At 45.4% G+C, this 24,072-nt stretch overlaps 1 protein-coding gene across 5 annotated transcripts in view; it reads left to right on the top strand.

The window, feature by feature from the left end:
* The window catches only part of DOCK11 (dedicator of cytokinesis 11), a 1,707,663-nt gene that overhangs the window by 1,422,323 nt on the left and 261,268 nt on the right, over positions 1 to 24,072 (top strand). For all 5 annotated transcript variants that reach the window (XM_069612850.1, XM_069612848.1, XM_069612847.1 and 2 more), the window contains one exon: positions 9,170 to 9,292. In XM_069612850.1, coding sequence (XP_069468951.1) covers positions 9,170 to 9,292 — 123 coding nt within the window. The remainder of the gene's footprint in view (positions 1 to 9,169; positions 9,293 to 24,072) is intronic.

The raw sequence follows: 24,072 nt of genomic DNA, 5'->3' as shown, positions 1-24,072 counted from the left end.
ACCACCCCGCAGCCGGGAAATCAGGCACCAGTAATTTTGTTAGACCGATTCCCATGGTGTCCCATAGGAACCCAACGGTGGCGGTGCTCCTGTGAGAACTCTGCGAGCGGGTGCCGTCCAGGTATGACCCTGGTGGTCGGGACAGCACCCGCCCGCAGAGTCGTACTGTGCCGGTCTGGTAACAACGGTGCCGGTAGGCTTACCCACACCATTGTTACCAGTCCGGCACAGTCATAATAAGGCCCAGTGTCTTTGTGACAACCACTCCCCTTTCGTTACCCAAAAGATTGAGGAAATCATACAAAATAGCACCTCTTCTATCAACTCCAATATACCAACTGACTATATCCCCATCATCCCAATTAACCTCGCACCTCTGCCTAAATTCGACTTCCAGCTGATTTCATTAGCTCTCAGCCACAAATTGCACAAATCACTAGTAGCGGCTCAAGACTCTGCTGACCATATCCCTCATCCACTGTGGCTGGCCATTACCTCATTCTCACTCTCCCATTGTCAGATATCATCAACAGTGCCTTATCTACAGGCTCAATTACAAACTCACTGAAATACTTCCTGAAAAACCCTCATTCAACCGCAAACATCATGCAGTCTTCCAACCCATCACTATTCCCAGCTCCAAAAACACGTAAAATAAAAAACATTTTTTGATCACCTTCAGTTTGAATTCCTCGTCCATCACAGCATGAAATCAGCTTTAATCTCAGTGTGAGATGAGTCCCTACCACTAGCTGATTCTGGCAATTTAGCCATGCTAATCCTGCTCAATCTATGGTGTTTGACACTGTGGGCCACCACATGTTGCTGCAGGTACATTAATCAGCTGACCCTGTTGCCTAGAGCAATAAGCGGGAAGAGTAGAGGGGCTTTGTGATGCGTCCCCAACCGGCCTAACGCTGTACGCCACAGCGAAGGTGTGCAGCCTGACATACATTAAGATCTCAAGGGAATGACTGTCAAGACAGATGCAAACATAGCTCATGCCGGTGCATGTCTGGGTGTTTGTGTTTGCTTGCAACATGTTCACGCTTCAGCAACCATATTGTATTTACACTGACAGGAGCTCAATATATATGTGTACCCTGGATAGGGTTGCCAGGGACCGATGCCCTGTGGACCCCCACTGTTGCTGATAAAGCTGTCAGAACCAAGGTTGGCCATGGCTAACTAGGCTCTAGTCACACTGAATGCAAGATAAAGGGGCTTTACTATACTAGCTACATTTTGAGAATGAAGTACGTGCCCTGACACAGAGCTCAGTTGGAGACCTATCGTGGAGCCAGATAGGCTCCCAATCTGTGAACTCACTAAGAGGCAACACACTTAGACTCACAACTTACCTCAACCTCAACTATGCGCTATGTCCTCACATACTAGCATATCAGTACCAGAAGAGCAAGATTGGGTACCACTGAACGCCACACCGCTTAGAGGTCAGAGCTCCACCAGGAACCACAACAAAATGGCTACATCTTCATAGATCGAGGATTTTCTTTCAGATATGAAATACCTTGAAAAAAAAGAAAACTAGAATCCGATAACATGGTTCAGGATATTATGTAAGAAATGAGCAGATCATAAATGTGCAGGCAGACTGCATCACTGACAAACAACAGAGAACAAGCGAGGTGGAAGATAACCATGAGACCCTTTCTACAGAACTGCTATAAAAGAAATACAATGGGCTTCATCATGAGTCTGCCGGTGCGGAAATAAGGGTGCCAGTAGCAACGTACCGGGACCCTTTCTGCGCCAGCTGACTACAACTGTGCTTTCCTGGGCCTGTGCGCCCGGGTGGTCTGATCTGCCAGGCACAACGGCCCCAGAAAGCAGAGTTGTCACAGATGCACCGGCGCCATTCGCAATGGTGCCGGTGCTTCTGAGTCCCCATTCCCGTGGAATCCTATGGGACTCCACAGGAATGGGGACTAACATTTTCCACTGCCTGATATCCTGGGCTGCCCAGACTTGTAATGTGCTGGTGGCACCAGGATATCAGGCAGCGGAAACAGTGTTTCAGTCCGGCAGCCGGCAGGTTACCGTTGGACTTATAATGAAGCCAAATGTCTAACAGTTAAGGTGGATGACAAGGAAAATCGTTCAAGAAGAAGTAATATAAGATTGGGGGGACTGCCAGAAGAATCAGAAGGGGCAAAACTTGAGAAGTATTTATGCCAACTATTCCAAGAAGATCTACATACAACTATCAAATGTGAGGGATATGGTGATTGTAAGGGCTCACAGAGCTCTGATACTAAAACCTAACCAGACAGAGATGCTGAAAATAATAATTTTACGCTTCTTGAACTTTCAAAACAAATCGACAGTGATGAGAGCTTTCCGCACCAGTGGCTCAACAGTTATATTATTCAATGACTTTTCTGTGGAGGTATTGAGAAGGTGAATGGAATTGATCCCCCTGTTTGGCGCACTGTAAAATTCTGACCACCGCTATTATCAGTCCTTCCCTGCTATATAGTGCTTTCAGCATCAGAAACAGTGGCATACATTCAATACATCTCATGACGCGTGGCTGTTTCTGGAACAGTACAACAAAATACATTTCTCTGGACAACCCTCCAGACCATAGTTCTTTCCCTGCTAAGCCATAACAAAATGGGAAAGACCATATGCAAATCAGGCTTGGTCCAGGAGGATATTCACCATGAATGAAAGAAAGTGGGCTCCAAAAGAGCTGAACACTGTTTAGCTTCTGGGAAGAGGTAAAAGAAAAGTTACGTAATAAAGGCTGCAGGCGTATTCTGCAACAAGAGTCACTGGAGAAGATAGGCCCAGTGGCTGGACTCTCCCTTGGATGCACAGTAGGCATAAAATGGTGGAGCCACAAGTTTCATTGATCGCGATGAGGGCAGAGACTTTGGAATCCCTCGGTGGATGTTTTGAGTAAATGAATATTCAGGGGGGAAACAGTCTGACAGCTTTGGAACCTGCCCTTTCCTCTCCGTTCTTTACCTTTCCTTTCCTCTCCTCTCCCAGTTAGGTCTAAAAAGAATATTACAGCCACAGGGGAAGGCTGGAGCACAGTTGCCGTGCTTAGGAATACTGGCACATCAGCTAACCCCTGACCCCAACACTGAAAGAACAGGTTTATGTGGAGGTTCGACTTGTGCAGAACATGGCTACCCAGTCTTTTTTTCAATATTAGTTTTCATTTTTCTTATTGTGGTCTACTATTAAGCTCACAATGTAATATGTTTTGTTTCTCCAGGTTCTTAACCACATTTCTGTTATATGTTTGGGTCCCAGCAGGACCACTGCACCACTTTGAACGCTTTAGGGTCCGGTCGAGATTGCTAAATGGTTATGCTTGCGCAAAGAGGTGCGAACTAGGATGTTTATTGGTGCTTGATAACACCCTATAGATGCTTGTGCAGACACAAATATCAATGAGCAAAAGCAGGCAGCTACATGTAGGTGCAGAGGGAGTTGAGCAAGCTAAGAAATAATATCCTTTCATATGGCACACCTTAAACTTGAAATGTTGAAACTGAATGTTCAGGGACTGAACAGCCCAATTAAGCGCCACAGACTACTGAATTGATTGCGCGATAAGCAAGTAGATATGGCATTCCTCCAGGAAACCCATCTTGACCTCATAGAATATGGAAAGTTGCATGGAGGCTGGATAGGACAGGGGTATTATGCACCATCGTGCAACTTGATGTCCAAGTCTAGATTTATTGACGTTTGGCAGACCACGCACCTCACTGACAAAGACTTGTCCTTCGTATCATGTAGACGACACAGCTATGTGCAACTAGATTACTGGCTGATACCCTCAAATATATTACACAAGATCACAATCTGCAAGGTTTTACAGATGACTCTATTGAACCATGTGATCGTGGTGCGAAACACCTCTTTGGAATTTAAATCTGACCACACTTGGACGCACATACTTCCTTGAGGGGCCAATTGAATGGGTAGATTGGTTTTAGGACCATAACCTCGCAACAGACTTGAATGTATTAAAATTGTGGGATGCTTTTAAAGCTTCGCTCTGAAACCATTCTATAAATCGAGATAGTTACATAAATTGAAGCAAAGGAAATGCAGTGAGGAGCGATTACTGAGAGAATTCTGAAAACTGGAACACTTCTTTGAAAGTACTAGAAATCAGTCGCTGGTCCCTGAACTGTGTAAAATTAGGGCTGAATTAAAATGATAACGACCTCCAGGTCTGGAAAATAATTCTCCAAGTGGGAGCAAATCTTTTTCGAGGTGGGCGACAGACCCCATACATTACTGGCTTATGAACTAAAATACCAACAACACGTCAGAGTTATCATAAATATCCCAACCACCTTGGGGGAACTGGAAGGTGATAATGATGCCATGAATAAGGCATTTTCAGCGTACAACTCTGGCCTATATACGCAGCCGGCGGATACGGATACAGACCACTTCTTCACTTTCCTATGAGAGGTAGAGTTACCACTACTGTCAGAAGAAGAGATTCACACTCTAAACCCATACATTTCGGAGGCCGAAATCTAAAGGGCGATATCCAAGCTAGCCAGCAGGAAATCGGCAAGCCCAGCTGGCCTTTCCGATTGACCTTTAGAAGAAGATGCAAAATAAATTTCCTCGAACGAGCTGTACTACACAAAGAAGATCAACTGGCAAATCAGCTGCACAAACTCTAAGACTCAAATGTCGTTTTCCATAAACCTGGTAAATACCCCATGTTATGTGGCTCCTATAGACCAATTCCCCTATTAATGCGGATGTAACGGTTTTTGCTAAGTGCCGCGCAGAGTGACTTGAACATGTTTTGCCCAAAGTGGTACATCAAGATCAGACGGGGTTCATACTTGGCAGACACTCCCAACGCAACATGTGGATGCTTTTTAATATAATTGTGTCCCTGGTAGACGCTGATGGTAAGATTTTATCCCTAGATGCTGAGAAAGCCTTTGATAGAGTCTGCTGGGATCATATGTTTATGGGGTTGGCTAAGTTTGGCATCAGGGGATATTTTCTTAATATGGTCAAACTTTTGTATGACAAACCAATACAGTGGTGGTCACTAAGTGCTTTGGCGTAAAACGCTATATAAACGCAATAAACATAAACATAATGGCTATGTCTCACCCCCATTTATTTTACACACTGGCACGGTTGCCCGTTTTTGAAAGTATTATATGCCCTGGCAATTGAGCCTCTTGTCTCCAGGTTCAGAACAGATAAGTACATAACAGGCATTTAAATCGGATAAAGTGAGCACTGCATATCATTATGAGCTGACAATATTTTTCTGTCAAAAACTCTGCCACACACACTGGTTTTACTGAATGAATTTTGACCAATCGCAGCCTACAAGGTAAACTTTGATAAATAAGAAATGATACCGCTGAGATCAGACATCCCCCTAAATCCAGGCAGGGTAACACCCATTAGACTTCAGACTGATGCAATTAAGTATTTGGGAGTCTATTTTGGTCCCGACTTCCACAGATTGACAAACATCAATTTCCCATTGATGGTGTCTACAATTAATCGGATTTGGCTAGATGGAATATCTTCCCATTATCACTGACTGGAAGGATTTAGGCAATTAAAATGAACTCCCTCCCTAAACTCGTTTATCTGTCCCAGATGATCCCCGCGGCTCCCCTAGTAGATATGATCAGGGATCTGGACCAACACTTTAGTCGTTCATATGGCGCCACAAGAAAGCCATAATGAATCTCAAAATCCTGCAAGCCTAGTCCTCTCATCAGGGAGGGCATAATACCAGGCGGCACAACTATTCTGAATAAAACGTTGACTGAATACCTGCGACAGGGCTAGTTGGAGATCAATGGAGATAGCTGCGCCCAGACACTTTAAGTTGATTGAACCTATTGCTATACCTCCTAGATTGATCCCCAGACATATTAAACAGCTTGCCATAGTAGATGCCACAGTAGTCATATGCTTCTAATTTACTGCATGACACATCTACCTCTATCATAGTAGTTCTGTCCTCGATCAGCACACCAGCAGCGTTGATGCTGCAATATTCAGATGAAAGATTAACGGGGCGAAATATCCCAGTGTCACACCTTTATGAGAACTTTGTCCCAAGACCCTTTGATAAAATCAGGGATGAGCTGGTATTTACCAGGGGGAATGGTTATGTCATAGATCTCTAATTAAGCAATAGAACCCGAGCGTCGGGGGCATTACCGTCTCAGGTAATGCCCCGGGGCCCATAGGTAAGGACCCGAGCGAAAATTGCGTGACCGGGGCACTAAAAGCTTTTTTTTTTGTCCTGAAACACTGCGGCGTTTCGGCGCTGCAGTGTTTCAGGAGAAAAAAAAACGACCAAGAAAATGGCCGCCAGAGTCCGTTTTCCCTTTCCATGGCGGCCATCTGCGTCCGCTCCCGAAAAAGGATCAAAAATAAGGTAAGTGGGGTTGGGAGGGGGGAGAAAAAAAAAACGTACCTGCATCCCCGGCAGGGGACGAGGGAAGCCTCCAGCCGTGTGGAGGCGTGGAGCGGGGATGGCCCTGCTCCGAGTCTCCACACAGCTCTAGGCATTCCTTGTCCCCCGCCGGGTACGCAGGAACAAGAAGGTAAGTGGGGGGGAGGAGGGGAGAGGGAGGGGATTTAGAAAAAATAAATTCCTTACCCGAGTCCCCGGCGGGGGGCGAAGGCAGCCTCTCAGCCGCGGGGATGGCCCAGCTTCGAGCCTCCTCATTGGCTGAGGGGCTGCCACGCCCCCCGCCGGGAACAAAGGCCGTGGAATCCCGATGAAGGGATTCCCGGCCGGGTAGGGACCTGGCGAGAGCCAATCAGAATGGCTCTTGCCTTCTGATTGTCTCTCGCCGGGTTACTAATCTCCAATATGGAAGACGTAATCTCGAATGAAACACATGCTAGAGACATGACACTCTTGGAAACTACAATGACTTTGAAAGGGTGAAAGAATTCTATAAGATCCTCATACCTAACAATCTGCTCTGAAACAACAAGTTAGCCTAAGTATGGTCTGAAAAACCTAATGTGGCAGTGGATTTTGAGCATGTCTACTCCTCTTTGCAGCAATCAACCCAGTCTCATATAATAACAGAAATAGGGAGATACAGTGTAGTGCTACAGATCTATTACACCCACTGCAAAATGTACTCCATTGGCCTAACAAATAGCTCTCATTGCTGGAGGTGATGTACGCAGGCAGGTACTATGGGACACATGCTGTGGGGCTGCCCCCACTTGCATCCTTTTTGGACTCGGGTGTCATCCACTATAAAAGGGATTCTGGGCAGCTCACCTATATACAATCCCAAACATATGTTGTTTGGAATAGAAGAAGATGACTGGCATGACTCAAAACCATACGTTATGCTCGTACACATAAGGTCCTTTACAGCGCAAAAAGTCCTTCTGACGAATTGCAAGGCTAAAACTCCTGTGCGAATGAGCAAATGGAGAATTATTTTCGCACACATATGCAAACTAGAAAGGAAAGCCTCTGCGAGAAGCAGACACTAAGAGGATAGGACATGGGACTTGTTTGAGGCATGTATCTAGCTAGGCCTTGTTGGGGGAGGTATGTACCGGGGCCGGGCGATACAAGGTACTCTTGTGAGATGCACATGGGTTTTAATGTGCACCTGGTGCACAGAGTCAGCTGAGGAGGATGGGAGGGGGGGCAGGTGGGGTGGATGCTGTCCTATGTTCTTACTCATCCATAGCGAAAGACCCGCTAGAAAACAAGAAAGTTCTTTGCAAAGGGTATGTGACCAGGTGGGTTAAATGCATAAATACTTAAATGGTAATGGGTATCTATATATTTATATAGACCGCATGAGAGAAATACTATATGCACATCGAGTTGTGGATTCAACATTGTTTTGTTTCTATGTGGAAAAATAACAAACATTTTCAAACAAAAAAGCCATGTTTTTTTCCAGAAGAATCTACTGCATACGATCCTCAGCTGCATTCTGACGGCAACCCCCTCCTCGGTAGACAGAGCTCTCATCAACTCAAGACTGCTATCAGCTGTGACCTCAAAGCAGGCTCCCACCCTATCAAAGTTAGTGGGCTACATTCTAAGTTTGCCAGTGCAGAATCAACGGTGCCGGTAAGCTTACGGCACTGGTGTTTCTGGACCGCCAAACTACAGGTCTGCCTGCTGTAGCCGCCATGCCCGACAGGTCTGACCCTGCCAGGCACAGCGGACACGATAGGCAGACCCGTCACGGAAGCACCGGCACCTTTAATAATGCTGCCAGTGCTTCCGCGGTCCCCTTTCCCAGAGAGTCCCATAGGACTCTCAGGGAATGGGGACTTACAATTTGCCGGCGCCTGACTTTCCGGGATGCTGGGGTTGTAATCTCCCGGTGGCACGGGGAAGTCAGGCGCTGGTAAATAATTACGGGTCCGGCGGCAACCTGCCGGTAGCACCAGCACGGTTGCCGCCAGACCCGTAATGAGGGCCATTAACTCCGAAAGTTCCAAAACCCAGACGTCCACTTGAACTTTAGTTTAAAAAAGCATCAGTCGTTTTCAAACCACTTTAGAAGTCTCCACTGGCTTCCAGGGGTAGCCAGGATCAAGTTAAAGGGGGTTTATATTATCTAGAAAACATTCATGGTCTGCCATCCCACCACTACTGCAAAACAAAACCCACCACTACCAACCAACAGGATCTCTCTGCTCATCCGACTCCAACCCCTTCCCAATCCCATCTTACTGAGGCAAGAGTATTGGCAACAGATACTACTGTCCTTCTCCCTCAACTGTGACTCCATCCTGTAGTACCCCTGAGCCATGGTGTGTCCTGCAATTTAGGCCTGCAGTGAAAACGTACATCTTCTAACCTGCCTTCTCTTCTTCCCAATCGACTGCAATGTCTACGTCGTTCTCCTTCCATTATCATCCATGGGCAACTTTAACTGTTGCTCTCACGCTTCTTGTGCCCTGCTTAAGTGTCTTACCTCCTTCTCCGTCTCCGTCCAGCAGCCAGAGGCAATTCAGTTAGCTGTGTGCGCATTACAAATTAAATAAATCCCACAATTTCGTTTTCATACATTACCTTGTGTGTCCAGTGTTCTCTCCCTTTAGGGCAGACCATGCTGATCACTAGGAACGTCTTGAACTGCTCAGATGTGACCCTTGTACTTCTCTTTCTTAGGAGGTGTTGGTGGAGCTGCTGGAACAATGCGTTGATGGTTTATGGAAAGCGGAGCGCTATGAAATCATTGCTGAAATTTCCAAGATGATAATTCCAATTTATGAAAAACGCCGAGAATTTGAGGTAAATTCGCTACATGTGTCGTAGTTAATTGTTATTCAGGACTTTAGTTATAGTCCGAAATGCACAGCTTGCACAATAGTGAATCTCTGGCCATGTGTGTTTTCCTACACCTACGAAATGCACCTGCGGGCCAAGACAATGGGGTTCTGTGTGGCCATGTACGCGTTGCTGTTTTGAAAGTTAAATGGTACGAAAAAGTTAATTAAAAAAATAAGTTTGTGCAGTTGCCTTCATTCAGGTCATAATGTACCTGGCTAGTCCACATGCAAGTCATGTCGGCTTGACTTTAAAATCAGGGATGTATGTGATCACTTCGGAAATAAAATTTCGAAACCCAAAATACCGATTTCATTTTTCTTCTGCTCCATTTAACCACATATATTTGCGGGGGGCGATACCCCCCAAACCGCACAGGCCTCCATAACCCTCCACCTTTTTTATTGACTTACCCCCCCACACACATATATGCATATGCAATCAAATGGGGCTGTCGAAATTCGGTATTTTGTGCCTCTCAGTAATTGCATTTGACATTTTGGTATGATACTGAAATCAGAACGCGCTACAGACAGTGCACACTTAGTTCTAATCATTTTACTCAGATTTTGCTGGGGTTTGGAGATCACACATTCCCCGTCAGTCCACCCGCCTGCCCCCTCATTTAGGATATACACAAATGCATCCTAACACCATTGAAGGTGACAAAATGTTTAAGTCCATCTCCCGATTTTTAAATGCCAATATTCTCCTCATAATACTTATCTCACGTACGTATTGTGTGTTCATAAATTAATCCTGTGTTGCAAAAGGAATGAGAAGTAGAATTACATTCAGAATATATTTACAAACTGGTAGGTATGTCCAGTGGAAGGGCAGATCTGGTAAAGGCTTCATTAAAAGTTGCACACCATTACCCACCCTCTGTACATAAAAGATTCCTAGACTCCGTCATCCTGCCCCACAAAATGTACATGCATAAAGCCCACGGGTAGCAAGGGTGCAGGAGTCGAGCAATCTGCAGAAGCTGCATCAAGCCCAGGAGGGCCACCGTACAGCCGGCAGCTAGGCTCCACCCCTTTTCATTCAAAAGCTATCCATCTCCCCCGCTGGGCTGAAAGCTTGCAGCGAGCAAGGGTGCAGGAGTCACGCTATCTGCAGAAGCTGCATCAATCCCACGAGGGCCACCGTACAACCGGCACCTAGGCCCTGCCCCCTTTTCATTCAAAAGCTAACCCTCTCCCCCCCCCTGGGTGGGTTGCCCAATGCCTGCTCTTGGTAGGATTTTCTGACGGGTAGGAAAAAATGACAGGTCAGGCTGTCAGATTTTCCGACCCTGTCACTTTTTCCTACCCCTGGGTGGGTTGCCCAATGCCTGCTCTCGGTAGGATTTTCAGACGGGTAGCAAAAAATAACATTACATTTCCTGTCAGATTTTCCTACCGATAGGATTTTCTGACAGATAGCAGAAAGTGACGTTACACCGGCACCTAGACCACGCCCCCTTTTCATTCAAAAGCTAACCATCTCCCCTGCAGGGCTGAAAGCCTGCGGGGAGCAAGGGCGCAGGAGTTGCGCTTTTGCTGGGAGTTGAGCAAGCGAGGGTGGAGTTGGTGACGCTTGGTGTGGCTCTACTACATGTTAGTATGGAGAAGCTGTTGACGAAATAGAGGTGCCCCAAGCGGTCTGATCCCATTAACCTTGGACCTTGATTGCATCACTAAGGAAGTAAGGCTGCTGCTTTTCTTTTGCTTACTGACTGCTGAGCTGTGTCATGTTAAGTTTAATTACAACTGAACCGGGAAAGGATCAGGGCCAAGAACCAAGTGTGCAGCTGCCAATAAGCCTGATAATTATTAACTGAAGCAGATTAGTGAGGCGTGAAGTTGAGGGGATCGAGGAGGGGGAGTCGGTCTATGGGTGCCGCCCTAGCCAATCGGGCGTGCCTCACTTCCATAACCTTGTAAAAGAGATATCTTGTCTGCGGCTGGCCAGCACTAGCAAGCCTTAACCTGGTCTTAGGTCAGAGGCGCCAGCAGTAGAAGACAGAAATAATTAAATCGGTCTGTCTGCACCGCGATTGTAATGTCCCCTGCTCCTGTTCTTTTTCTGGTAGCATTATACACACTTAAGTTACTGCTGGCTTTTCTGGTTGAGCTCTTTTTTTTTTTTTTTTTAAGCATTTTAACACTTGAACACTTTGGGAAGAGCATCACAGACTAATTCACTGAAATAGCTGGATTTTATTAATTGATGTATAAGTGTTAGGTCAACACATTTTAATTCTTTTTAAATAATTGCCATTGTATTTCTGTATTGTACTTGTATTTTAACAGTAACATTAGTTTTGTAAGTTAAGCACCAAGTACTTTAGCATCTTTCAGCACTTTCGCACATTGCACTTTAGATATATCCTTACCCAGAGCTATTAATATTTCTGACAATGGATCTGCTAATAGGTGACAAACCCCATTCTTTTCTTTTTTTTTTAGAGGAAATAGGTAAAAGGAAAGCAGAAGTGGTTGACCCCCCTGGGGCCACTAAGAATAAAATCTCAAAAATGTTGCAACTGATAAAAGATGTAAATGTTCTAATTTCTGAGATTGAGGTCCTACTGTTAGATTTGGATGGCATAGAGGGTATAGATGTTGTATCGAAGGAGGGTGGCGGGGGAGATTTTGATTTAATAGACTTTTGTTACCCAGAGCCAATAGGAAAACAAAATTAACTGCAGACTGCCTTAACGGGTACTAGACACACTGCAAAAACAGATAAATTAGAACCCTTTGAGGTTATATTATTGCTGGGCCATGAAGGAGGAAAAACAAGTATTTCCCTGTCAATATACATGCCATAACATTGAAAACACATGATACCAACATTATTGAAAATTACACTGTCAGGATAAATTACTGCCTAGTGCCCACAAAGGTGTAAATGTTACGCTCACCTGGTTCCCACGGGGGCGTCGGCCGGAACTGGGCCACTGTTATTTCCACCAGCGTGACGTGTAGCGCCGAGATGACTTACTGGACTGGCCCGCTCAGCCTAGTTTGTCTGGCTCGCAAGAATATTCTTCTGCAAAGGAGAAGAGGAATTAACCACCCGTGGAATTGAGTGTCAACCCACCTTCCCCACTCCCGTTGTCTTCCCACTGATCACTCTTGATGTCCCCTCCTTAGTCTCACCTGATGGTTTGGAAGGATGAGCTCTCCATCCTGCGTCGACCGCAGGGGCGCGTTGATGACCAGTTACTTCACTGGCGTAGAGGAATTGGTGAGTTCCAGTATTGACTCTGAAGTCCAATTGTTCATAAGAGTTCAAATGTCTGCTCTTCACTCTGTCCGATTCCTTGCAGGTTGCCGATTAATCCACTTGAAGATTTCCAAATGGCACTCGGTAAGATTCAGGTAAGTCTATTGTGGTTTTCCCCTTAGGAACCGGGGTACGGCGATGAAGCAGAGTTGACTGTGCCGACCCGAGATGAGGTGAGACCCCCGTGGTAAATCAGGTAAGTTTTGTGGGGGGTAACTGGTATTGTCCTTGCTTTCTCCCCTTAGGGGCCGGGGTACGGCGATGAAGCAGAATTGACTGCGCCGACCCGAAATGAGGTGAGTACCTCCCGTGGTAAATCAGGTAAGTCCTTGGGGGTAGCTTGTATGGCCTTAGAGAGTCCCCTTGCTCACCTTGCTGTCTTTGTCTCCTTAGGTGTCGGAGGGCGACCGCGAGATGGAGAGAGCGTGATGGAATGCTGAAGTACCGCCAAGCAGGTGAGTTCAGTGCGGCGCCGTAGGAATGCGAAGCAATGCTTCAAAGACTTCTGTCTTTCAGTTCTGTGGCGAAATGGATCAGGATTCAGGTAAGGATTAAAGTTAAAACTCCTGTTCTAACCTTTATCCCTTTTGTCTTCTTGTTTCAGGAGTCCCAGGACTGAAGCGGGCGTGGCTGAAGACTGGAGCTGCTGAAAACACGGTGAGCGTTACGCTGCAGCAAGCAGAATAACGCGAAGCACGTGTGGCTGTCTGGGCGTGGTTTAAATAGCCTTGGAAGAAGATCCAGGTAAGTATTCTTCCACAGCCCCACCCAAGTAACAAAATAGTCCCTTCAGTAAAATAGTCCCTCCTAAGCCTCATTTGGCTTGAGTCTTCATGCAGCATGGTCTGCCTCAGGTGAGTATGCAGCATGGTCTGCTTCAGGTAAGTTATCAATAATGAGCCTGGCGCCCATGGCGCCAGGACTGACTTTATCTTTATGAGCCTGGCGCCATAGGCGCCAGGACTGTACCCAAACAGCCCCTAACTGGGGCTTTTGGGCATGCTCCAAGTGGCATGATGCCTGCTTCCGGGGGTGCTGGGCCTGGTCTGGTCTTCCGGGGGCAGGCATCATGACAGTAAACATAGATGCCTCAGTTATAGGAGCTGAGTTTCAGCCTGAGGCTATTAATAATTTCTTGAGTGATCCCAAAAGAGACTATGGCAGAGAAGAACTTGGGGTCAATGAGGAGTTGGATGTATATGAGGTTCCCCCTTCAATAGTGTTGTTTGATTGATATGGGACTTTGGTAGCATCGGTACCTAGGCCGCTGCTTAAATACCCACCAACTAACCTACCTAAAATTGGAAAGGGAGAGAGAAGTCAAAAGGGCCGTAAAAAGAGAGGGGGATGTAAAAAGAAATTAATAACAAAGGGGAAAACCTGTAGAACTAAAGACATTGAGGAGCCAGCCCCCCACCCCCCAAGTTCAATACAGTAGACACACAGATAGAGGATACAAACAAGTTGGAGAAGGTAAAGGATAACATGGTTTACAGTAACCAGGGCCTATTGGCGAATGACATACTCAAATGGGAGAATGGATGAAAGAAGTGTTAGTGGTAACGCAAGAGATTAAAAATGAGATGGATGATTTGAGAGCCTCGGTCAAAGGTGGGACACAATGTGAGACAACAGATGCCAGCACTAAGGGAAGACTTCAAGCCCAAACAAAGAATCTGAAGGAAAAGTTATGAATATGATGCCCTCTAGGGGCCTAACCAACCCCTAGAATGGGAGGAATTATAACATCTTAGATGGTCCCAGTATTAAAGAATGGACCCTGAACAGAGCACAAGCCAATATGGCCCCTCCATTTACAGGCCCAAACACACTAGCTTTGGGTAGACACCCAGATGGGATGCCAAGGAGGAATGTCCAAAACCCACCTGATAGGGCCTCGATGAGGAATGGTCTATCTCTGCCAGGCCAACCGAGAAACGGCCCGATGTTCCCTAAAAGGACCCCAATGAGGAACTGTCCAAATTTGTTGGGCCAAAAGAAGTATGGCCCAAGTACATATATGCGAGAGGTCTAATAATGAACAGACCAAACCCACCAGGGAGAGATTGACGCCCCTTGGTCATAATCACTAATATCCCCTGTAAGGGTGAGGGAATGTTTGAGGACCAGGAGGGTCTAAATAATAAGTGTATATTTTGGATTCGACACACAAAAGGGTATCTGTCTATAGCCAGAAACGATATAGTGTTTTGTGTGAGGGGAAGAACACAACATGCTGACTTAGATTTTATTCAGGTGTTTCTTAGATCATGGGCTTGTTTAGTATAGACTGTAGGACCATGATAGTAGGGAAAACAGCGGTTGTTTTAAGATCGCCAGAGTATCTTCAGCTTAGAGGGACGGGGGAATCCACAGAGAATGGGGAGCAAGAATACCAGGGGAAAATGTCTAACCACCAAGAAAATTTAGGACAATCTAGGATCCAAATTAGGCAACTTGGTGACCTGGAGGACGTGGATTGACAGTGGTAGGGAGGATGTAGTCAGGATAAAGTCAACGGTGGTTTCTCCTTGGTGTCCTAGAATGGTTCCATGTGTTAAAATCGCGGCAAAAATGGCCGTTTACACAAAAAAACGTGGCAAAAAGGCTGTGGTTTTGCCATCGCAATCCATGTAAAGGATGCTGGGGACACCCCTGCAACCCCCCAGACCCATTATACCATTTAAAGGGAGCGGGGGACACCCCTGCAACGACCCCTCCACTTAAATGGTATAATGGGGTAGACCTTTACCGGGTCAAAACACAGCATTTTTGCTGCAATTCTTTGTAAAGGCGACATTTTTGTCGCGATTTTATTACTGCATACCCCTAGAATGTAGCAGGATTAAATAGGCTTCTGGGAGATACAAATTGGTATTAATTCATGAGAACCTTTAATGTAATGGTGTTACAGGAGAACTGGTCCTCTGAACCTGTTATTTTCCAAGGCTACCAAACTTGTTTTGTACCTGCCACAAAAGGCCCCAGAGGTAGACCCAGTGGAGGCCTTATGATCTGGGTGGATGTTATCTTAAGCTGGAAGGTGTAGAATCATAAATCAGGTTTGGTGGACTTACAATGGCTCTCCATCTCCATAGGGGACGAGGACCTATTGGACGTGTTCAATGTCTACAACATGCAAACCTCGTCAGAAATGGTAATGGAGACCCTATATCGATTGAGTGATATATTAAGTACTATCCAGGAGGGGAAACGGGCGAGTGGCATGGTTTTAGTAGTTGGAGAGTTCAACCTTCAATTGGAACCTGTGGCTCCATTGGATGGGTTATGGGACGGCCAAGATACAGCATGGGATATCCCTGATGCCATAGTTTTACCCCCAGCAAGATTACATCGACTGGCAATTGAGTCAGTTTGTTTGCTTTACAATCTGAATTTAAGATTGTGTAACGGGCGATTTCCAAATGATCAGCCCGCCTTAGTTACCTTTAAGGGACATAATGGTTCATCACGTATCGATTATATAAGTGTTTCAGGTGTAGACTGGCCACGGGTGCTCGATTATAAGGTCCAGATAAGATCCGAGAGCGACCATTACCCCTTGTGTGCGCCATTTAGAGGCCTTGGCTCAAGGAGTGCTAGACCCAAAAGAGAATTTTCTGACCAGGTTATATCTATTGGCGGACATGCACGTAAAACAGTCAAGTGGGGGAAAGTGATAGATCGGAAGGGTAAACCATCTCTGTATGTTTCAATCATCCCAAACCCACAATCTATCTGCAATACAGAGTTAAGTGACATTTGTGTACTGGAAGCATTTGAGGGTTTAAAAGAAAAACTGCTTCCACATATCTCAGTCCTAAAGGATATAGTTAAAAAGAAAAGTTTGCGTAAGAATGAAGGTATGATGAAGAGTGTGGGGAGGGGGAAAAAGGAAATTATTGCATGTATCGAGTCTAAGGGAAATATAGATAAAAATAGGTTAAGGTAGACTTGTTTACAATATAAAAAAATAGCAGCCTCCAATAAAAATTATTTTGTTAGGGACAAATGGGAAAGTATGGCTGAGGCGCTACAAAATAAGAATAATGTACTTTTCTGGCAATTAGTAACTGAAAGGGAGCTAAAAGGGGACCAGATATGAGATTATTGATTAGGCCAAGTAGAGTGGCGGATACACTTTGAAAGGTTGTACACAAAAATAGAAGAATCCGTGTGTATAATCCCAGCAAATGATGGAACCTTCCTGAATACTAGTGCTGGGCTGTATATAACCATAGGTGATGCGGCAAAAGCAACTGCCATTCAAAAGCTGGTAAGGCAGCAGGGCCCAATCTTATCCCATGGGATTTGTTCAAGGAAGAGGTGGCTATTTGGTCCCCTATTTTGTGCAGGATATTCAATGCGATAATCAGAACTGGCCAAAGTCCTGCATCCTGGGACAAAGCTACAATGTTACCATTGTATAAAAAAGGGGGAAGAGACAACCCAGCTAACTATCATCCAATATCTCTTTTGGATAGTACGGGTAAACTCTTCGGAAAGATCATCCTAAATTATCTACAAGAAAGACCTGATAGATATTATATGGGAGCTGCAAGCCAGTTTTAGAAGGAATAGAGGAACCATAGATCACCATAGATCACTGTTTTTTACTCATTATGCTGATCCAAAAATACACAGTACTGATCATCGAAAGTATATGCTGCCTTCCTTGATCTGGAGACAGCATTTGATTCAATACCAAGGGAAATCCTATGGAATACTTTATCTGCACGTGGAGTTCCATCTTAATTGATTAGGATTTTCATGCTCCTCTATTAGGGAAATAGCGCTTCAGTTTGCGATGGTTTGGGGGGGAGAATACCATGGTCTTTGAAGCAGGAAAAGGGGTGGGACAGGGCTGCTCACTGTCCCCCCTTTTGTTCAATTTTTACATTCAAGAAATAATTGATAAATTACTAAAAGGTTGTCCGGACTGTCCAAAACTGGGTATCGACAGAGTTATTCTATATGGATGACGCAGTTTTATTAGCAAGAACTCTGAAACGACAAAAAAAAAATCCACGACTAAATTTAATCTGCTACGATGCCAAAGCGTAAACCAAGGGACCCATCAGGCCCGAGACATCAGCTAACACTGCCACCAACGCTGCACCAGCCTTTAACCCTTGTGGTGGAGGAGCTCCCACACATTAACACCGACACGGATGCTACTGCGACTCATACCGATGAGTCTGATAACTATATCCTGGCAGACGGGGAGCCACTGGATGCCGACAAGCCCGCCAGGTCTTCGCCACCAGATAATGTTGGTTCCTTTCACGCCTTGATCTTGAGGGCATCTGCCCTATTCCATTCGGTACCGTCATGTCAATGTCTCTTCTGGATGATCTCTGGGATGAAGGTTTGGCCTTGATGAAGATGCCAAGTACCGTTCCTCAAAGATAGATAGGCTGGAGAAGAACTACTGAGTCCCAGACTCATCCCCAGATGCTTGAGATCACAGCCTTCTCAGGATTCCATGGTGTCTGCTGCCACCAGTAAGCGCTCATCAAACCCATCTCCTTCTGCCATGGCGCCTCCAGACCAGGAGGCCAAGAAGCTTGATGCAGTGGGAAAGCGCATCATTTACACCACAGCCTCCACCATCAAGGCTGCTAATGCCCTGGCCATCTTATCATGCTATGAAAGGAAGCTGTGGTATAAGCTCTGACCCATTTTGGACTTCCTACCCGAGGACAAGAAGGTTGAGGCCCTGGCCCTGTTCCAGGAAGATGAGGTGGCTTCGGATTACGCTATCACGGTGGTGCTGGACATTGTGGATACTGGGTTTCACCAGATGGACAACCGGGTGTCCCTCCGACGATGAAACTGGCTGACGCCCACTAACTTCAGGTCAGATGTCCAGTCCAAGGTGATGGTCATACCCTTTGATGAGGATAATCTATTTGGTAAGACTTTTATCTTCAACCAGTTTTTTGATAATCCTTATCTAATGTTGCAAATGACCACATAAAGGGCCTCATCACGAGTTGGTTGTTAGCCCATAAATGTGGCAAAAACGGTTTTAGCACCGCATTCAAGGGCTGGCGCTATCACGAGTCTGACTTATTTACCTCCAGCTCTGAAATGGGGGTAAATACGCAGAAGAAAAAAGCCAATTTTCAGTGAAAATACTGTCGGCGGTATTACCGTGTGGTAATTGTATCAAAAAATCCCCATTGAGTTCAATGGACCCAATGGAGAATGGGGATTAACTGTAGGCTCACAGCGGATGGTGGGCGATAAACGCTATAATAGTTGGGCAGTATCCCAGACGGGATTCCGCCCAACTCGTGATCAGGCCCAAATCACCTATTGCATAGTCTGCTAAACAAATCTGTTGTTGGTAGAGTATTGCTTTTCGTTTACGCTGTGATATGCTCTCTAGAACCACTGTTGCTTTTGTCATATCAAGAGTGATGTTGAAGGTGTTTCGTTCAACTTGTGGAGATGTGTGAACATGTCTATTTGCATTATGTCAGTTAACTCGGGCTAAAATGTTGAGGATGTACGGTATCCAGTGAAATATTCACAGCTTTGTTGTCGTTGACAATCATGCCACAGCAGGAACACCCATTCATGGCATAGCTTCCAGGGTAAGCTTGTGGCTGCATGAGGGAGAAAGAGTAAGGTGCCTGTAGACCAGCAGATGACAAAAAGAACACAAAACAAGGGCCACAGGGTTTACCCTGTGCAGTGGTATACAACTGAATATGGCTGACTATATGATTAGATGCAGAGCAAAGTCAGCATGACTGCAAAAGGACAGAGGGACAGAGGGAACTGTACTCACCAGCATATCAGTGAGCTGAAAGGAAACTGAGATAAGTGAGAGACTGAACCTTCCGTGGAGCGGGTGGGGGCATGGGGATAAAGTGGAATTACGGCCATGAAATAGACTAACCTGACCAATCGCCAATGTGCAGAGCCCAGGGTTCATGTGAGAGACAATGACAGCAGAAAGCAAGCGGGTAAAGACAACCCCAAAATAGAAACTTTCTGGAATTGGACCCCCGACCACTCATGGCATAATGCAACCCTAACTTCACGTTATAAGAACATTGCACGCCACCATGACTTATCGATCTGTGAGGCTCTGGGCACAGTGTTTTTTAAGGTCTCTCAACTCTAAAAAGAGGTGCAATATCCCATTCCCAAACCCTGACAGTATGTTGCTCACCTTTGTTTGGTTTCCTTTTTCTTTCAATATGCGTTTTCTCCATTTCTTGCTCTATTTATCTAGTTGTGTTCACAATTGTCCTCTCTTCTCATATAGTACCCCCTCCTTTGTATCCGCTCCCTTCAGCTGTACATTTCTCTTTATCTCTTTTCACTTACCTTCCCCTCCTTTTGTCTGAACGCTGTATAAGGCAACCAGTCATCTGAAAATAATTTGCTTGAAAAGAACGTACTGTAGCTCCAAGACGTCACTTGTGGCCCTGCTATGGTTGTCAACACAGACAATAACATTGTAATGTTCTACCCCGATAAGCAAGGGGGAAACTAGTCCATTCATTTCTGCCAACTGGCAGTAAACCTTAAGAATTGGCAATGAGCTTAAAAATCGTGATGGCTGATTTCCAGCTGGTCGAAGACATTCTCCACATGAGGAAGAGTTGAGTCCCAGGGTATCAAAGTGAGTCTTAAGCAGCTAGTGTCTCAAGAGTATTCAGCATTAGCATAATTGACCTGAAAACATTTAACCTAAAACATAGGATCGAGTTCTTCTGACCTTTTTTTGGTATATATGGGGATGGGGAAGGGTAGGTAAAGAGGATGTGGGGGAGGGGGGTTGCAGAGGGTCTCCCCCGCATTTTAGACCAAATAAAAGGTCAAATAAATTAGATCAAATGTGATTAGGTCAAATGTGATTAGGTCAAATAGAACCAAACCGAATATTGCCAACAAGTTAAATGAACACTCATGTCTTTATAGGCTGCAGAACTCTTATAAGGAACAAAATACTGCATGCAGTAAAAAGATACTCCAATGTATCTGATATATTGGTGCGGCTATGCTGCACTCTTAGACTGAATCTGCAGTAGCAAGTGCATTCAATGAGTAGACTCGTTTGCGTGGTACATCCATACAAATGCCCCACAGATCTTCCTCTTTTAATGTTTATTCGGATTTCTCCATTCACAATACAAATTACAACATAAAGTAATACTTGAAAACCCTTACAACAAGGAAGTACATTTCAGTACATTTTTAAATAATTAAATACACATTTAGGAATAACGTAGAGAGAGCCCCTTTGACAAACTCTGCCAGACTATATACATTTCAGTTCATATATTTCTTTATTTCTTTTCTTTTCATTCAATCATCAAAATGTTCAAGCCCAGCATTCCTTACTGAATAATCATCATTAATGCAATGGACTGAGCTCGTTTGGTTAACAGACTTCAGAGATGAATTACGGAGAAGTTACTATGAGTAACTTTTACCTTTCCTTGATTTACTCATTCAGAAGGCATTTCAATTAAAAAAGAAGGGATTATGAGTAACTCTGCTTACTCCTGATTCCTCACTATGAGCAGCTCTGACTTACTACAAATAAATCAGGAGTAAGTTAGAGTTTCGCATAGTAAGTTCTTTGTGAACCAAATAGCCCTCACCAGGAGTAGTTCACAGTTGCTCATAAATTACGTCTTTGTAAATCGACACTTCGTTCTGTTCCAATATATTCTAACCAGAAAGAGCTAGTCCTCCATGCTTCCACTAACGTGCTGAACTGAATGGCATACTTCAAAAATCATTGGCCCTTGTGAGACAGCCATGGTATCAAGAGAGACACAGGGCCTCATTCCGAGGTTGGATGTAGCCATGGTGCCATTAGCACCATGGCTACCCCCTTCCCGCATACCTGGTCCAGGTTCCCTGAATGGGCACTTACCGGGTCATTCCAACTTTGGAGGACCCGGTATTTCCCCATTCAGGGAAGCCATCCCCATTGCCGTTCGAGACCCCATAGGGCTCAATGGGAATGGCGAGGGAGCTAACAACGGGCCCGTTAGTAACGGGCCCGTTGTTAGCTCCCTGGTCCCTTAGCGGGACCCGCTAAAGGACCTCGCAATGCGGCAGTAAGGGATTAACGGCACCGGCACCCTTACCGGCGCCGTTAACCCCTTACCGCCGCACTCAGAATGAGGCCCGCAGACTCAAATGGGTTTGTTTGAAAACATTTATTTAATAAGGATCCTGGGTTGGTGTAATGCCTGTCTGGCCCTAACTCTAAAGGGATAATTCCCTTAACTGATGTTTCTAGTGACCGTCATTTTCTAAGAGTCCAAAATAAAAAATCTGTCTGTGTCTAAACCTATGCCTGGCCTTACTCCATACAAAAATGTGATAGGAAGTCTTTTCAAAAATAAGAAAAAATTGTGGTTCAACAAAAAATGAAACCAAGGATTAGTTTCAGGTGGTCTTTTTACCAGGTTCTGTTGGGTCAATGTCACAAAAATAAGTTCAGTCCACAGAGCTATTCTAAGACATTTTCCACAGGTCTCTTGTAGTTCTTCTAACTACCTTCAGTATCTTTAAGATCCTTGGGGTTCCCATCCCCAAGCTTCAGCTTCATCAAGTTTCAAAAACAACATTGAAAATAATAACACAGTTGCTTTTGTACACTTCTCTGGGTTCCCTTCCCCACACTTCAATCCTCTCACCAGTTCAACAAAACATACAAGTCTTGGATAGGCCTCTTAGAGTTCCCTTCCCCAAGCTCAGGCCCCTTTCAACTTTCAAACACAAAATCACTTCTTTTATCAGGATGTACTGTGATTTCTTAAATAGGCCTCTCATGGTCTGCCTTCCTTCCCCACGCTCTAGGCACCTCCAGCTTCCAAACACAACACATGATTTATTATAGTTTTGTCTTCAATTCACAAACCACTCTTTCATGGGGTTGAATCAGAGGTTTTTGAACATGGCAGGCTTTTTGCTTTTACTAGGTGCGACCACTCTGACCCTCTTACGCCTCTCTTTGCTTGAACGTTCTTCTGTTACTTTTTTGTTTCCTTCAGGCGCTCTCTGCACCCCTTTCATCTGCATTCCTTATGAAACTCACCGGGCAGCATCGCATAGAGAGGCGGCTCCTTCATGCAATGCGGGATTGAGGTCAGGGCCTTACCATCTGACCCTCAGGCACCCTTGGGGTCAACACTGGCCCCAAGGGAACACGCACTTTGCTGGTCCTGGCCTGCAGAATGCCGGCAGCGCTACTCTGGCTCCCTGGAGGCATGACTAGCTCGCCACGCTGCAGCCCACACACACACCTCCTGCCTGCAGCTCCTTCTTCTCTCCGCTTCTGGACTTCACTGTTCAAAAGTGCATGCCCAGCTTGTTCATATCTCTGTGACTGACCACACCTTTTCTAGCTGAACACACAGTCAAGTGGAGTCAGGTGTGAATGGTTACCTACCCATGCTTGACTCTGTCTGACTCTATTAATGGGACAATGGTTTTCTCTAAAGTAGGTTTCCCTTACTTTCCCCATGTTATTCATATGCCTAATCCTCATTGATCTTAGTGGCCTCCTCCTCGTCTCAGTATTTCTTGGAAATGGGGAGATGAGATGAGATTGTAAACACTGCATGGAACCTGAGGGAAAGGGCTGTAAAGTGAAATGGGATCGGAAATTAGATTGATGGTTAAGTCTATTCACTAGAATACTATAAGGAGATCCACAACAGGGATAGAAAGATAGTCTAGACATGATTTTATTTATTGAGATAGCTTACCCTTGTGGCAGAGTATTCCAGCTCTCTGATGTTCTATTATTCAGGCATGGTTCTTGATAGTATTCCCTGTGGTCTAGATGGGTTGCAGATTAATGGATATTAATATCACAGTCCTGTCTCAGTTGTGCTTGATCTTTCATCTTGCCCGGCTTCTTTTCCTCCTCTTACTTGGACCATGAACGATGGGTCTTGAAGCAGAAAAGAGTTATACAAGGGTTTGTTCTCCCTAGCCTTGTAGGATATTTTATCTTCCCTTTTTGTGGGGGAAGGTCAAGGGGTAGGATGGGACTCGGGTGACATTATCGCATGAACAACGAGGGTGGGTAGGATGGATTGAGGCAAGGAACAGGGGATATCATGTCTCGCCTTCTGACACCCTCCTCACAGTCCCCAAAGACACCCTGCCCAGGAGATCCTCCCTCGCTGGTCCGCCCCAAGGGTTGGGATCCAAGAGCGATGGCCCTTCCCAGGCCATCTGAGCAATGGATCCCCGGGGACTACTTGTGAGAACACCCTCAGGCTTCTCACACCCTCATTAAAAGTGTTCCGGTATCCCGGGCAATTATTTTTGTGGGATACCAGCAAACAGACCTACGTTACCGATGTCTGATATTTCGAAATTACCAGCATATTACAGGTTCCGGCAACAGTAGATAAATCCCCATTCCATTGAGTAGATAGGACTCCTTGGAGGGATTGCCAGTAATACCTGCTGTT

The sequence above is a fragment of the Ambystoma mexicanum genome, chromosome 5p (assembly GCF_040938575.1).
Source record: "Ambystoma mexicanum isolate Mex_15411 chromosome 5p, UKY_AmexF1_1, whole genome shotgun sequence".
Classification (NCBI taxonomy): Eukaryota; Metazoa; Chordata; class Amphibia; order Caudata; family Ambystomatidae; genus Ambystoma; species Ambystoma mexicanum.
The sequence above is the reverse complement of the archived record's forward strand: the minus strand, read 5'-3'. Positions and strand labels throughout refer to the sequence as shown.